At 35.3% G+C, this 17,930-nt stretch overlaps 1 protein-coding gene across 1 annotated transcript; it reads left to right on the top strand.

The window, feature by feature from the left end:
• Nucleotides 1-430: 430 nt before the first annotated feature.
• tbx20 (T-box transcription factor 20) lies at nt 431-17,052 on the top strand. The gene is made up of 8 exons (XM_037785163.1): nt 431-902; nt 3,445-3,682; nt 4,441-4,605; nt 6,711-6,819; nt 9,584-9,742; nt 11,345-11,421; nt 15,003-15,115; nt 15,692-17,052. Exons 1-8 carry the CDS (start codon nt 773-775, stop codon nt 16,018-16,020), a joined length of 1,320 nt encoding a protein of 439 aa, XP_037641091.1. The 5' UTR covers nt 431-772; the 3' UTR covers nt 16,021-17,052.
• The last annotated feature ends 878 nt before the right edge of the window (nt 17,053-17,930 follow it).

The raw sequence follows: 17,930 nt of genomic DNA, 5'->3' as shown, positions 1-17,930 counted from the left end.
AATAATGTTTACTAAAATGTATGTAAAAAAGAAATAGTGCATTAAAACAAATCAGTAAGATAATGTAAAAGAAAGGTGCTATATAATGTATCTTTAAACAGTAAATTAACTGTAAAATACTGTGAAATTAATAATGTTCAAACTACTAACAGTACAAAGTTTATCAATTTCAGTGACAGTACAATAATGTTAATTTTACAGTAACATAAAGGCAACCCTGCTGCCATACTTTACTGTTATTTTATTGGGAAATTCTTAACAGTGTATGAAGTCATATTATTGCCACACAGTCTCTCGTGGGTCTTTGGCATGAACAAAAAGCCCCTGACAGCTCCATGTTTTTTAATTGGCTGCTGGGTATCAGAGCTGCTGTGGGACAGTGGGAGTGTGACGTGGAAGCAGAGGCAGTGATTGGAGGACAGACTGGGATTATAAAAGGAGGCTGAGTCCAGACTGAAGCTTCCCAAAGAGCACCAGATCAGTCAGTGGAGTCCAGTCCGCCTCCTTTAGTCCTTCACCATGCAGCCAACAAGACTCACAGCTCTGCAGTGACAAGTGTTTCCAAAAGTGAGCAGATTCTTGTGCGTAAAGAGCGACATCGAAGGACAAAACTCTGCGTATTTTTTATTTTTTCGCTTTTTTTTTCTTGGAGCCAAAAACAGGCGAAGTTGAGTTTTTTCTGGAGGATTTTTTTTTCAATTTTTATTTATTATTTATTATTAAAAAGGGAATATTTTTGGTCCAAGCCTTTTTTTTTTTTCCACCGACCGACATGGAGTACACGTCATCCCCGAAACCGCAGCTCTCATCCCGGGCAAATGCTTTCTCCATAGCCGCTCTGATGTCCAGTGGGAAGCCCAGTAAGGACAAAGAGACGGAGGAGAACACCATCAAGCCTCTCGGTAAGGATGGAAAGAATAATAATAATAAAAACACTTAATTTAAGTTTAATTCAGGTGATTTGGTGCGGAAGATTACAACTGTTTTACGCACAAAAAACCCTGAGAGTCAATGAAGGATTTATTATAGGACCACTGCAGCAGCAGAGAAGAAAATAGAAGTTGAATAAATAGTCTATAGAGTGTTACAACATCCTGAGGAAACAAAAATAGCTGAAAATAGGTTATAAAATAGGCTATAGCTATAACCTACAAATTAATAAATAAGTAGCGTAAAAAAGGTGACAGAAAACATCAGCAACACTCCCATCATTTCACAAATAAATGTAAAAAATAACCTGTTGAATTTACAAATGAGGTTATTGTTTAAAATGGAACTATTTCTATTTTTAAATTATTCATTATTATTAAAATTCCCATTTTTTTTTGTTTGCTTTGTCGTTTTGTTTTTTAAACTCTACTCTTTCTTTTTGTCATTATTATTATTGTTATTTATTTTCTTGGTTTTGTTTCTGTTTTGAATGTTGAGGGTTTTTTTTTCTCTAGTGTACTTGATAGGTTTGTCTGTAAGCTCATCTACTTAGAAGTTGGTTTATAGACTGTTGTAATTACAAATAGTGGATTGCATATATGAAAACAGCCTTGAAAAAAGAGAAAAAATAAAGTATATATATATATACATAGAAAAAAAATTACAACAGTTTTATGCAAAAACCCTGAGAGTTAATGAAGGATTTAGTAGGACCATTGCAGCAGCAGAGAAGAGATTAGAAGTTGAATAAATAGTCTATAAAGTGTTCACAACATCCTGAGGAAACAAAAACAGCTGTCCGATGAAGGTCAAGGCTTCAGAATATAGGCCATGGCTATAACCTACAAATTCACAGGTAGCCTAAAAAATGTGACAGAAAACATCAGCAACACTCTCATCATTTCACAAATAAATGTAAAAAATAACCTGTTGAATTTACAAATGAGGTTATTAGAGGTCATTATAATTAAAAAACACAAGTGGGAATGTGTAGTAATTCGACAGGTTGACACAGTGATGTGAGTTTGTTTGTGTGGATCATCAGATTTTTACATAAAATGAATGAACACTTGTTGAATTTTATTTTATTTTATTTTCTGTCCCATAGGTGAACCTTTTGTGTCATTTGACATTTTAACAGAAATCCATCCATGGGTTGCTGCACCAAATATAATGTATATGTTGTTTGTGAATAAAAAAATATATATAAAACAGAATAAAACACTGGCAGAACAGCCAGTTTATTTATTTATTTATTTATTTAGCTTTTCATATTTATAATTTGAGTGAAATTGTGTTTCTTTCCCCTTCACGATTAACATATTTTATAGATTTAAATATAAAATGCAGGGTTTAAAATGTTATTCCCTTTTATTTCCCATGACACTGGAGACTCAACAGTGTGGATAATCCAGTAATAATAATGACAACAATAAAAAGAAATATTAAAAATGTATTAAACATTAGATTGTAAACTACATGGAGGCTCGCTGACTTTATTTACCAACATGTATTTCTCTTTAACCAAAAATTAACCCCAAAAAAAATTACATTAACTGGAAATGACATGTTTTATTCTCCTGAGTGTTAACAGCAACACTACACTCAGAAAAGCAAGCAAGCAATGCAAAAAAAACAGCCCTGTAATATCCTCCCTTATCTCACTTTATTATCAGGATATTTTTCTATAATTTGTCTACATAACAAAACATAACATTTAACCAAACAACAAACATATATTACATCACACATTAGGAATAAGTACAGTGCTTTCAATTTAGAAGCCAAACTCTCATTTAACAGTTTGACAGACTGAGGAACAAAATAATTTCTATCATTTGGGTACATTTACTACAAATGGAACTCAATGTCATGTTTGTTTTTATCTTTGAGGAGCTCATTGACCTTAATATGTGCCAGAAAGTGTTGCTGGAGTCTTCTGATCGTGGAAACGTCGTTAATAAATTGAGTACAAGTGATGGAAAATGTGACTGAATCCTCACAGTGAAGGGTTTTTGATCCAACTCACCTGTGGGTAAATTGAGCTGGGAATAAAAAGTCAATGTAATTAACCCTTAAAATATAAAGCAACAACACCATACTCTATAAATTACCAAGTTGCATCTTTTTTTTACACAATGTTGAACATACAAAAAAAGAATAAAAGCTTCACTTCTAGTATTTATAACAGAAAATGTTGGAATGTATTATAATGTGCAGGTTCAAAGCAGGGCAGGAGCTAATATCTTATATTTTGGGACAGAAGCATCATCTTGAATATGTATTATGTTGTAATATGTTGGACTTCACACAATGAAAGTATATGAGTGTGACTCACTGACTTTATTTACCAACATGTATTTCTCTTTGTATTCCTTAAAGACACACAGATGTGATACTGATACAGATGTGATACTGATACAGATGTCACTGATGACAATAATTGAAAAAAAAAAAAAAATCATCTTCACACTTTGTGTTTATTTCTCTGTTTTCCGTCAAAAACAAAAACAGAGCAGTTTGTGGAGAAGTCGTCCTGCAACCAGCAGTCTCTGGCTGACCTGTCCTCTCTGGACGCGCACGGGGACTTCAGCGGGAGCGCGCCCGCCGCGTGCACGGAGCCGCTCATCCCAACAACTCCCAGCATCCCTAGTGAGGAGATGGCCAAGATCTCCTGCAGCCTGGAGACCAAAGAGCTGTGGGACAAATTCCATGATCTCGGCACCGAGATGATCATCACCAAGTCTGGAAGGTAAACCATCAATTGATTTTTTTTTATTATTTTCATTATTATTATTAAAATAAATTATTATTATTATTATTATTATTATTATTATTATTATTATTATTATTATTATTATTAGTATTATTATTATTTTATGATGTACAGCCCCATGCAAGACGGTTTAACAACAACAATAATAATTAAAAAATATACTTCTAGTAGTAATTATAATAATACAGGTGTAAGAGGTATACACTAGGAAATTGCTTTGGTTTTGTTGGTGATAACAAATATGTGTGCAAACAAATATATATGCTATAAGGGATTATAAGGGACTATTTACCCACCAGAAATGTATTCCTGCGCAGCTCTGAAATCACATTTAGGAAATAAAATGTACAAATAATTGAATAAGAAAAATATTAAAATCCAAGAAACTAAATATGTATAAAATGTAGGCTATATGTCTGGTCAGATCACTTTTTTTTGACTGCAGTATTTCTAAAAATATCTGGATAATAATTATTTGATTTGATTTGCCATAAAGTAACATACACATAACACACACTTGTCCAATTATTATTATTATTATTATCATTATCATTATTATTATTATTATTATTATTATCATCATTATCATTATCATTATTATTATTATTATTATTATTATCATTATCATTATTATTATTATTATTATTATTATCATTATCATTATTATTATTATTATTATTATTATTTATTATTGTTATATTACTAATAATAATCATGTGTCCCTGCTCCATCAGGAGGATGTTCCCCACCATCCGGGTGTCTTTCTCCGGAGTGGATCAGGACTCTAAGTACATCGTGTTGATGGACATCGTCCCGGTGGACAACAAGCGGTACCGGTACGCCTACCACCGCTCCTCCTGGCTGGTGGCCGGCAAGGCAGACCCTCCTCTACCGGCCAGGTACAGAGAGATTCAACCTGCACACCTTTTAATGGCTCACCTGAATAATACCTCGATACATCCTCAGTGAGAGAGACTGTGAAAAGCTATAACAAAGATATATCAACCATGTTGTTGCTTCATGTGACATAAAGATAAGAAAGGCCTATTAGTCTTAGATGTCCTGTATTAGAAAGGAGAACGTATATTTACATCAGAATCAGAATCGTGTTTATTGCTAAGAGGTATACACAAGGAATTTGCTTTGGTTTTGTTGGTGCAAGTTAAACAGTATATTAACAAAAGAATAGATAAAAACGTTAGAATTTAAATACTCTTTAAGAATAAAAAAAATTGAATTTCTACCAATATAAAATATACAAAATAAGCTATAAACAATAATAAACATGATATAAACAGGTAGTGCAAATATTGCCGGTGTGAAAACAATCACTATATGGAAGGCAAAGAGCAAGAAAAAAATAATTTAGATAATAAATAAATCGCAAAATCTAAATTCAAAAGGCTATATAATGTTTTATTTTGTTTATTTTGTTATTGTGGTGTATTTTGTTAATAATTTGCAGTGCTGACAAACGAACGAGTTTCAACTTCACATCAACTGTTGTGAAAATATAATATAATATACAGGCCTATATAGGATTTTTTTTTGTTTTTTGTTTTTAATTGAACATCATCAACAAATCTTGAAGAAAAACTGGAGACCAAAGAGCTGAGATTCACCTTTCATGGCACACCTGAATAATACCTCAATAAATCCTCAGTGAGAGACTGTGAAAAGCTATAACAAAGATATATCAGCCATATTGTTGCTTCGTGTGACATAAAGATATAGACCTATTAGTCTGTATTAGAAAGGATAAAGTATATTTTCATCACTATATGGGAAGCAAAGAGCAAGAAAAAATAAAATAAAAATATTTTAGATAATAAATAAATCGCAAAATCCAAATTCAAAAGGCTATATAATGTTTTATTTTGTTTATTTTGTTGCATTTTGTTGATAATTTGCAATGTTGACAAACGAACGAGTTGTGAAAATATAATATAGGCCTATAGGATTTTTTTTTCTTTTTGTTTTTAATTGAACATCTTCAACAACTCGCGAAGAAAGAAAAAACTGGAGACCAAAAAGAGCTGTGTGAGCTCCACCACCGGCATGGAGACCGATGAAATAATTTAATCTTTACCAGGAAGCATCTGGAAACATTCATACCATGCTGATTGATGTCATGAAGATGTCAATTCAAGCCAATAGACCAGCTGAAGCCCTGATTTTTAGCATTAGTCACGACATGCCATGCATCCAGGCAATGACAAGAGGTCATGTCCTATAGGTATTTTATTTTTTAAATGAATTAATACATTTATTTATTGAGAATTTTGGGGGGGTTTAGCTAGTTTACATTCTACTAAAAGTTACACACGATGGGTATTTTATGTGCTGATTTCAGTGGCCTCAGACTCAATAAACTCAACTTGGACCACTTTCAGCTAAAGCAAAAATAAGCAAATAAATAAAGGAGTCACTATTTCCTCCACTAAAAATAAAATTATTAATAGCAGATTTTGCACATGCAAATGCAAAAAACAAATGTAGTCTATTCCTTTTGCACGCAAAAAGTACACAATAAAGTATTTTCTATTTTTTTCTATTCTAAAATGTATTTCCTGACTGAAAAAAATGGAGACTCGTTTTGTGTCTGGACGACCTCAGTATTTCTCAGTAAAAAATGCCTGCATGCATACGGTCTAAATTCCCAGCATAAATTGTCCAAATATGCTTAATTAAATCGAATCATTTTTCGGGAAAAAGTGGAGCAATGACAGTAACAATAGCTTAAATGTTGTTTGGGCAATTTGTCAATCTGAACATGATTTGCTTTCAAATAAAACCCTTTTAAAAAAAAAAACAGAAAAAGAATATTCCACAATATTCACCCGTTACTTTAAACAGCGCTGAGCTAAGCGATTTATAATTGCCCTAATTAGCGCTGTTAGAACGTGTGCGTTGATTGGCTATCGAACGTTCTCTTCGAACGCGTCTCAGCCAATCACAGCTGAGGAGGTTTTTATCGCTGTTTCTTCTTCTTCTTCTCCTGCAGGTTGTACGTCCACCCGGACTCACCGTTCACCGGAGAGCAGCTCGTCAAGCAGATGGTTTCCTTCGAGAAAGTCAAACTGACAAACAACGAACTGGATCAACACGGACATGTGAGCACTTGTTACTTTACTCCTCTTTTGTCTCGAGAAAAATAAAAAAAAAAGCCACGTCAAGTATTATTAACCCATATAGAGGCTTTACTGTTACTGTTACTAAGGCTAGCCAGTTCCAGTTCTCAGGCGTATAATACAGGTGTTATGTTGAAGTCGAATAGTGTTTTTCTCCTGTTAATCAACATCAACATGTATTTGTATAGCCCTTTACAATAACCAAAAGGTACCCAAAGTGCTTTACATTAACATCAAGAAATAACAGGAATAAAAACATAACATATCATGAGATCATAAAAAAGGTACATAAAAAGCACAGGAAAAATGTCACAACGCTACTAGGTATTAAAAGCCAATCTAAATTAAATGATTAATTGTTAAAATGGTATCCCCCCCCCTGACCAAATTGAATGAAAAACATTTAAAAAAATGTATTGTACAGAAATATATCTAAGTTAGAAAGTCAGTCATGAACCTCCATGAAAAGCTTTGTCTCTCTCTGACATGTTTTAAAGACTGGTGTGGCATTTTAATTACTCACCTGACAGAGAGCAAATTGCTCCTTTAATCCTCCTTTCACTGAAGGCATCATACCACCAAACACAAGCAGGGAGCAGAAAAACATTTAACTTTTATCCATTAATTAGCCAAAAGTAAGACACAGCCTGGGAAACTTGAAGGTTGTGTGTGTGTGTGTGTGTGTGTGTGTGTGTGTGTGTGTGTGTGTGTGTGTGTTACACTTGTTTTTGTTCCAGTCCAAAAATAGTTCCTGACATTTACATGGAAGTAACCAAAACAAATATAGCGTGTGAGTATAAAAACAAAAATGCTGTACTGTATAACCCTTTTATTTATTTAACTTTGGTCAGATTCATTTATTTTATATAATTTTTTGATTGATATTAATCCATATAGTCAATATACAGTAGTTGTGTAAAAGAGAAATATAACAGGCTTTGGATTTAAATATTAAAAAATATATATTTTATGAAAAAACAAATATTTTATAAATATATCAAAACATATTTTAAAATGTATCATTTAAAACAAATATTTTATGAGGTAAAAGATATATACGTAATCTGCTTGTTTTAAGAAAAATATTATAAATGTATACCAAAAAAGAGATCATGGTCATGAGGTCATCTGTATTTGAAGTAAGTTGAGTAAGATGGCATTTTTTCCACCACTAAATGAATGTTGTTATTGCAAAATAAAACTCCTCTATCATTATAATATTAATTAAAATTAAGAAATAATTTCCCCATAATTTGATAATCAGACAAATATCTGTTTTATTTATTTTCTGTTTGTGTCAGTGCTGCTGAAGCCTTGACATTTAGAAAAATATAATCCAATCTAGTGGCACAGGAATAATACTGACATATACTATTCTGTTTATCACACAGCTTCTGTTAGTAAATCATTCATACCAGTAAAGAAATGTATGGTTTTAGCGAGATACATACTATAATGAATGAATGAATAATTGAAATGAAATAAATTTGTACTCTATAGCTGCACATTTTAAAACAGTAATGTAATCTGAAAGTGAATAAAGCATTACTGTATCCAAAATAAATACACCCCAAAATATCCTAAAATGTATAATACCATTCAGAAAAATAAAAACAGAACCTTTTTTTTTTTTTTTACTTTATCAACTGAAATAATCAGCCCCACAGGCAAATATGAAAGTAATATACAGTATATAGTGCATAGTCTTGTATCACACACTTACAGTAGACAGTCTGCACTCTTTAGCACCTATCATATTGTGTTAAAACACATAAATGGACTGACACTGAGTCAGCGGTTGAGAAAGATAAATAGAAACTGGTTCCTGTGCTGCAGCCAGGCAGGACGATTGTTGAGGAAAACGCTCACCTGCAGCAGTGTTAACAACTTTATCTGTTCACACTCCTCTCTCTATATATGAATATATATATATATATATATATATATATATATATATATATATATATATATATATATATATTTATATATATATATATATATATATATATATATATATATATATATATATATATATATATATTCTCTTTGTTCCACCACCGTTGTTTTATTCTTCGTCTCCCTGCACTGCATCCTGGTCTCTCTCTGCCAGTTTATAAGCTCAGTTGTTTTTTTTCCTCTCCTTTTTTTTCTCCCTCTTTCAACCAGACCAGCAAGTCGGTCTGATATGACTGCTTTCCATTGCAAAATATATGCAAAATCAGGAGCAAAGAAGAAACAATGAAGTGTTATGCCATTCTAAAAATGTTTCTATGTACATTCATTTCAATATTTATTTCTAGGTTTATTTGTTTTTATGTTATTATATTTTTTGACAATATTTTAATGTATTTATAGAATACAAAATATCAGGAAAAGAATGTCATTATTTAAAAAACTTTAGCAAACTTTAGGTAAGCAGGATGAAATGTTGATTATTTTCTTTATATTTTTTTAATCATTTAGTCTAAAAAATGTCAATGACAATAGTGAAAAAATACCTTACATAATTTTTCAGAACTCAAGGTAATGTCTTCAAATTACCAAAGATATTAAAGTTATGATCATTACCAAAAAGTGATGCAGAGAGGATTGCTGTCAGCTTTTTCTACCCACTTCACCCACCTGACCCAGATGCATCAAGGCTGCAACACTAACACTGTATGTTATTTCTATCTGCTGGTCTGCTGTTGAACCTGTACATTTTGTATCAATCATCATTGATTCTGGCTCTGCTTGTCTTCTGCAGATCATCCTCAACTCCATGCACAAGTACCAGCCGCGGTGCCACATCATCAAGAAGAAGGAACACACCGCCTCACTGCTTAACCTCAAGTCTGAGGAGTTCCGCACCTTCGTCTTCGTCGAGACCGTCTTCACCGCTGTCACGGCCTATCAGAACCAGCTGGTGAGTGATTGACAGCTGACAGCCACATGTTCTCTTGTTCTTCTTTGGATCAACTGCCAAACCCATGACATTTTAAATTAATAAAATAGCTACAAGCTCCATTTAGTAGCTGTTCTGGAACTTTTGACTGGATAACACAATCATCTTAAAAGTTGAGATTGAAAGTTCATTCTTGACCTTGAGGAAGACCTTGAGGAAGCTCCAGAACAGCTACTAAATATGAAATTACATTTAATACTGAACAGCACAAAACACAAACAATGATACAATAAAATCACATAAAACTCAATGACAAGCACCAGATTATTCCTGAACATCTGACGTATTTGTTAGATACAAATCAACATTTAGGTAAATATTATATTATTATTATTATTATTATTATTATTATTATTATTATTATTATTATTATTATTATTATTATTATTATTATGTTATATTTTATTTAATATATATCATATTTTTTCAGAAGAAATATGAGCACATTGTAATGTATATTGTTATATATATATATATATTTAAATGTTTATTATATTTTTACTACTTTGTATGCTTCTGAGTAGCTAATATATCATAGTATATTAGTATAGTATGTTTGAAGTTCATTTATATTTTGTATTAATAATGAAATATTGGCTTCCAAAATGTAGCGGAGTAGAAGTATAAAGTAGCAGAAAATGGAAATCTTAATACAGTACTTGAGTAAATGTACTTAGTTACATTCCACCACTGGCACCCTTGGATCAGGGCCAAAAAAACTTGATCAGGACACATCTAAATACATATTTAATCAACATTTAGGTAAATATAAGTATCATAGGTATCTGAAGTGGTGGAAGAAGTATACAGATATCTTAATATATCTGTATATATATATATCTGTATATATTGTATATCGTAAAATTAGGAATACTACAGTGTAAAAATACTCGTACAAGTAAAAGTCCTGCATTTAAGATAAATCTAAAAAGTAAAAGTACTCATGTAAAATGGTTCATTTCAGAAAACAAAAAATATTATATCACTGAATTTTAATTATTGATGCATTTATGCATCACTTTAATGTTGCAGCTGGTAAAGGTGGAGCTAATTTCAATTACTTTATGTGCTTCTGGGTAGCTTAATCTGTAACAATATGTCATTATTTATGAGTTGATTTATATTTTGTTATAATATTCAGAATCTGCAAAGTAACTAATTTTGTCAAATAAACATAGCGTAGTAAAAAGTACAATATTGTCTTCCAAAACGTAGTGGAGTAAAAGTATAAAGTAGCATAAAATGGAAAAACCCAAGTAACGTACAAGTACCTAAAAATTGTATTTAAGTACAGTACTTGAGTAAATGTACTTAGATACATTCCACCACTGCACCCAATATTAAAGAGGCCAAAACAGCTTGATCAGGAAATCCCTATTAATGACTATGAATAGCTCTAAAGCCTGAGCTCCATTGTGTTTGTAGAGAAGAGAGCCGAGCTGCAGGAAGCAGCATGTTGAGGCTGGAGAGAAAAGACATGAAACAGACTGTAAATATACTCTGCTCCCTAAATCAAAAAAAGAGGAGAAACATTTACACTTTTCTCTCCTGCTGTGTTTCCAGATCACCAAACTGAAGATTGACAGCAACCCGTTTGCCAAAGGTTTCCGGGACTCGTCGCGGCTGACGGACATGGAGAGGTACAGGGGATTCTGGGTCCTGCACTGTTTGTTTACACACGATAAGATACTCAACAAGGGAGGAGTGTGTGTGTGTGTGTGTGTGTTAGATATCCTGTTGCTCATTAGTAAATACAGAAGCTATACTGTGTTTATCTCTCTCTGTTTGTGTCAGAATGAAACAGATAATTCCTCCTAACAAGATTTATCACCTGTCCTTCATTTATTGTATTTCAGTTTTTCATCTTCTCCTCTTATCTTTGTATTCTGCCTTTCCTTCTGACCTTTTTGTTTCTATCTTTCCTTCTTTGTCACTCCTTTCTCAAGTCCTTCCTCTCTTTTTGTGTCTGCTTTTTCTTCTCTCTTTCATTTTAGCCTTCCAGTCCTAATCCCTTCCTTATTTACTTTCTTGTCTCTTTCATTCTTTCTTTCTTATATTTCTTGTCTTTCTTATTCTGTTTTCTTCTGTCTTCTCTTTGACCCGGTCTTTTCTTCCTCGTTGTTCAATCACTCTCTTTTATTATTGTCTTCCCTCCTAAGCTACTCCAAAAATAAGTAAAATAAAAACAACAAATACAAGGTGTTTTCACTTTTAATAAGAACAAAACAAAATCTGCCACAAGTGTAAATTATCTCTTGAAATGAGATGTAGTATTTAGTCCTTTCATGATAAAAAGAGATCTTGAAATTAGCTCGGAGAATTAAGTGTGAGCTATATTTCACTATTATTAGGAAAAGCTGTGTGTCATAAATTCATAATAAGCCTGTAATGCTTAAAGTATTTTGTCACTTAACAAAATATCCAAGATTCATTGTCTAAAAACAAGTCACTGTAATGTTACTTGTTAGGTGATTGTGTTTTATATTAAGTGTTACGCGATATTTTAAATTTCTAGTAATTACAGTAATTGGTATCTGGTAAGATTTCGCATTTTTGCAGTATACCTTGTTGTCCTTCTTTTTCTCTGTCATTCTTCCTCTCCAGTTCATTCTGAATTACATCTTTCTAGTCTTCTTTCTGGTTCTATCCATCCGTTTTCTTTCTTGTCTTTCCTTTTGTTGTCTGTTTTTTGTTGCTGTCTTTTTTTTTCTTTCTTTGCCATTTTTTCCTTCTTTTTTCCTCTGTTGTCTTTCTTTCTTTCACCCTTTTCTTTCTGCCCTCTCTATCTTTTTGCCTTTTCTTCAGGACTTCCCTTCTTACGTTGTTGTCTTTCCTCTTTTCTTTAATTCTTTACTTCCTTATTTACTTTCTTGTCTCTTTATTGTTTTCTTTATATTTCTCATCTTTCTTCTCCTGCTTTCCTAGTCTTCTCTTTTACTCCGTCTTTCCTTCCTTGTTGTCCATCACTCTCTTTATGTCTTGCCTTCCTTTCTTTCACTTAACTTGTTGTCCTTCCTTTTCTCTGTCATTCTTCTTCTCCAGTTCATTCTGAATTACATCTTTCTTGTCTTCTTTCTAGTTCTGTTCATCCATTTCCTTATTTATCTTTCTTTCTTTTTGTGTTTTTTCTTGCTTTCTTGTTCTTTTGTTGTTTTTTTCATCTTTCCTTCTTTTCCTCTTTTCTTCCTTCTTTTTTCCTCTGTTGTCTCTTTCTTTCACCCTTTCCTTTCTTTCTATCGGCCTTCTCTTCCTGTCTTCCTTTCTTGCGTTGTTGTCTGTCCTCTTTTCTTTAATCCTTCCTTTTCTTGTTTTTCCGTCTCTCCATCTCTCCTTCTTGTATTTCTCTTTTTTCTTTCATTCAGTCGTCCTTGTCTTTCGGTCTTTTCTACTTTTCATTTTCCCTTGTTGTTGTCGTTGCATTTTTCTTTCATTCTTTCCTTTGTCCTTTCTTTCTTTATTTTGTCCATTCTTTCTTTATTTTCCCCTATACTATACTGTAGTTTTATTCTATATTATATTCAATCTATTTTAAGTAATGTATCATATTGTGTATGAGACAGATGCCTCACACACACACACACACACACACACACACACACACACACACACACAGACAGATTTACAGTTACAAATCCCAGTCCAAAGGATTTTTTATGGACGCTGCCAAAACACACACTTCTCGTAATTCCTGATTCCGGCACTACGGCCAAAATCAGCTGACAAAATCAAACCATCTGCCCATTTCCCTCAATCAAACATCCCAAACCAGAGACGTCCGAATCTGAGCCAGACGCCCCCGCTCTCCTCCTCCTCCTCCTCCTCCACCTCCTCCTCCTTTTCCTCTGTCTTTCTCTTTTTGAGGGCTGTGAATTAGACCTGATCAATTGATCTTCAGGGAGCTGCAGAAATCACATTAGTCTGGAGTCGGCCACTGCACTAAAACACACTGTAATTCAATTGGCTGCAGTGACTGATTGAAACCAGCATGGCCCGGCCCCCCCCCGTCCCCTCGCCTCCCTCCTGCCCTGCCGTGCATTGTGTGAGTTTGCTGTGGCCTCTGTGCCGGAGGGGCCCGACGCTGATAAAAACACACACATTTGTACTCCTCTGCTGACAGATATTGCACTTTCCTAACCTAATTGGAGGGGCGGGAGCTGCAGAGGGGGGGTTTGGGTGGCTGCTAATGTGGACGCATGGCTCTCATGATACAGACCACTTGCCTGTCCACCCACACACACACACACACACACACACGCTCACTACCTCCTCCAACAATTTGTGTCACTGTGTTTGAGAAGTGCTATCTGACAAGACTCAAATGAGCTAATGCACTTTGTGGGACGGTGAACATGCACACAAACACGCCAAAATCTACATACACAGTCTGCACAAACGTGAGAACAACTACACACACATTTACAGACATGTCAACAAAAATATTACATGAATGCAAGGAAATATGCAAACAGAAACGTAGTTAGTAAACAGAACAAAAATACTGGTGTTGCACTGAAATCTATGACCCAACACATCTTGTGACGCTATGGTGTTAACTAAGAAAAAAGATTGAAGTATTGACGAGTGTAATAACACCAACCAAAATATGGGACCCTGTGAAAACTGGAGCCAATGTAATGTGTTAAACACAACATCTTAAATATTTTAAACATGTTTTTAAAATATAAATGAGAAGATGTGTTTAAAATTATGGATAAAACAGCTACTAAAATATGTGACCCATAGGGGAGGTAAAAGTTTAATTAATTTATGATTTATACTGTTTTTAATTGTTTAATTCTGATCTTGTGACATGGAGATATTATGAGTAATCTGTGTTGTGCTGTCAGTCATTGTTGCTGCCTATCTAAAAAGGTAAAAAAAAAGTCACAGATTTCAGTGCAACACTGCAAGAAGATGCTTTACTTTATGTGTAAAGTGTTTGTTTTGTTAAGTGCTGGTTGAAAATATTCTGATATTCAAATTTAAGAAAATAAAAGTTGAAGCTAGATGCATTAATACAATATATGAAAGTTACATAAGATGATAAGAATTATGTTCATGTTGAATTCTTCATCACTTTGTACAACATTTTATCAGATTCCACAATTTCACTTTTGTGAAAAAACAAGAATTTGTATTGGGGTGCAACTCCACAAAATTAACACCTAAAATGGAAAAAAAGAGATTTATTTTGGGGCTCTCTCTTCGGCTTTTGCTGCAGGGAAAGTGTTGAGAATCTGATCCACAAGCACTCGTACGCCCGGTCGCCGATCCGAACTTACGCTGGCGACGAGGAGAACATGGGCGAGGACGGACACAACGTACACACCAGAGGTGAGTGGCCATCACACCCACAACAGATCACGTCAGCTCAGATACAGGAGATGAGAGGCATCCTGCAAAAAGAGCTAAAGAACTTAATGTAGGACGAGGCTGGTGTTAATCTGTATTTCTTTTATTGTCAACAAATCCCATGAAAAGACCAAAACCAACTATCTGTTTTTGTCCATCTCTAATCTCTATTTTCTGATTCAGTTTCAATCTTATTGGTTCCTACTGAAGGTGTAAATCTTTAAATATAGTCTACACTATAGACTGTAGGGCACTGTACTTTTAGCAACCTCTTCTGAAACAGAAGGAAATAGTGCATTTGTTGGGAACTATTTTCACACATTTGGTGCTCTATTGAATATTTCCTGCAGCAGGACTGTGTATTTGGGACTGACTCAAAATAAACAACAATGTCTGTGTTTTTGGACAACAATGGAGATGTGTGACATACAGGAACAGGAAGTTTATTTTCATTGGATTTGTTGACAACAGGAAAAATAAAGAATATTAGCAGCGTTATCTTTTAACCTTTAAGTATGTATGACCCTAATATTTACATCCACCTCGTGTCTCCTGCAGGCTCAGCGTTCAACGTCTCAGACAACCTCTCCCTGAGCTCCTGGGTCACCACCACTTCGGGATTCTCGGGCTTCCAGCACCCACAGTCTCTGTCGGCGATGGGCGCCGGCGCCGGCTCCCTGCCTCACCCCATCCAGGGCTCCCTGCCCCCCTACAGCCGGCTGGGCATGCCGCTGACGCCCACCGCTCTGGCTGGAACCATGCAGGGCAGCGGGCCGTCCTTCCCTTCCTTCCACATGCCCCGCTACCACCACTACTTCCAGCAGGGCCCCTATGCCGCCATCCAGGGACTACGCCACTCCTCCTCGGTCATGACGCCCTTTGTATGACTCCGTCCTGGGGAGGAGACGGCCGATCTTCGCTCCGATCCCCGATCCAGTGCAACCAGTTACTTCTCCGCTCCACCTCATCACTCCTCATCCTGTTTGTATCTTTCCCCCTGGTCTTTGTAAATAGTTCACCTACAGAGAGTGAGGTGAAGAGGATGTGACGTACCGATCTAGAAAAATCAAGAAAAAAAGGACTGTGGCTCCTCCACAGGACCTGCGGACACAACAGCAGGTTTCTACGAACACTTTAATGACATCATACAAACACTTACAACCTCAAAACGAACTATAAAACCTAATGTGAGATGATACAAGGAGCATGTTTGGTCTTGGCCCTTGAAGAACGGAAAGTGGATCCTCAAACTCATTTTAACAATATTTAGAAGACCCTCTAAAGGTGTAAGAGTCTCCACCGAGGCTTAAAGATGGCAGGTTGCTGTGTGATCCTTCAACATGGGGATTTTTGGAGAGACTCATCTGATGCTACAGTACAGTATGTTGGACACCGAGGCTCAGTCTGAGTCTGTGAACATTTCAGCATATCAGAATCTCAGCTTTCCTCAGTTTTCTAGTAAGCCAGCCATATGTACAGTTCAAACTTCACGCTCTGTTGAAAAACATGTTAAGATGCATTGTACAAAGATGAAAATGCAACATTTACTCATAGGAAAATTCTCACTGTAGAGTGCAAAAAAAAAAATAATCATAGGACGCATGCTGACCGCAGTAGACAAACACGCTGGGTAAACTTTATATGGAATAATATGGGATGGGGGGGTGAAGGCTCCTTGCATACTTTAAAGGCCCGGTCACACCAGCATTTAAAAACGGCAAACTTTGGCAGCGAAATCAATTCATTTCAATAGAATCTGTGGATAAATCTGCACAAATATTTCACCTGGCGTGACACTTTGGTGAACTTCCCCACTATTGACCGTCTAGACAGTGCTGATCATAGACTAGTATATAGGATATATATGGACGACGCGTCTCCACTTCCTCCCACTATACAAAAGTGAAGCCAAAATATCCCAGATAAGAGATCTGCTATCTTGAGATTTTGATGTAATTTGGAGCCAGAGTCTGTGCAGTAGTGATCGGGGGGCTGGAGGTCCCGCCCACACATCCGCCCGAGCCAATCACGAGCCGAGCACGGCTGCAGCTTGTTAACTTGAGCCAACTTGCTGCTACGTTAGCACCATGGTAGCTGTTTGGCTAGACGGACACAACAACAAACCATAATATCTCTATAACTTAATTTACAATCAAATTGACACATGTTCTATTACACAGACTCGTTACGATTATGGGAAGTTAAAGTTACATCTGCTCATTCACAGCTGTCAATCATGACATCTCACCCCCTTTTTATAGCATCAAATAACTAATTAAAACCAGACTTATCAGAAAAATGAACACTTGAACATACGTCATCGTGATGAGAACTACCTAAAATGACAGAAACATCTTTGGGAAAAATTTATTTGACGTGTACTTCGACTTTTTAGTTTGGCCCATGTCCTATCCACTAACATGGAGGAGGCGGGATTTATGACCGATACTGCAGCCGGCCACCAGGGGGCGATCCAGATGTTTTGGCTTCACTTTTGGGGATGTGTCATGTCGTCCATTTTTATATACAGTCTATGGTGCTGACCTTTTGAGGGAACGGAGAGCCGGAGAGTGGAAGTAGTCCCCAAATCACCAGGCCTTTGATACGGATTCATTTCGTGGCGTTGCTTCCTGGAGTGACCGGGCTTTAAATAAGAGGGATTCAACCACAAAAATGTGTTGATTTCAAATCATCAGTTTTAAAGTTGTCATATTTTAATTCACTGTGTGAAACTGGCCATGAATGGAAGCCCTCATAAACTTGTTTTCACTGGTAGATTTTGAACACCTTGATCATG

The sequence above is a fragment of the Sebastes umbrosus genome, chromosome 11 (genome assembly GCF_015220745.1).
Source record: "Sebastes umbrosus isolate fSebUmb1 chromosome 11, fSebUmb1.pri, whole genome shotgun sequence".
Classification (NCBI taxonomy): domain Eukaryota; kingdom Metazoa; phylum Chordata; class Actinopteri; order Perciformes; family Sebastidae; genus Sebastes; species Sebastes umbrosus.
This window is presented reverse-complemented; position numbering and strand designations above follow the sequence as displayed.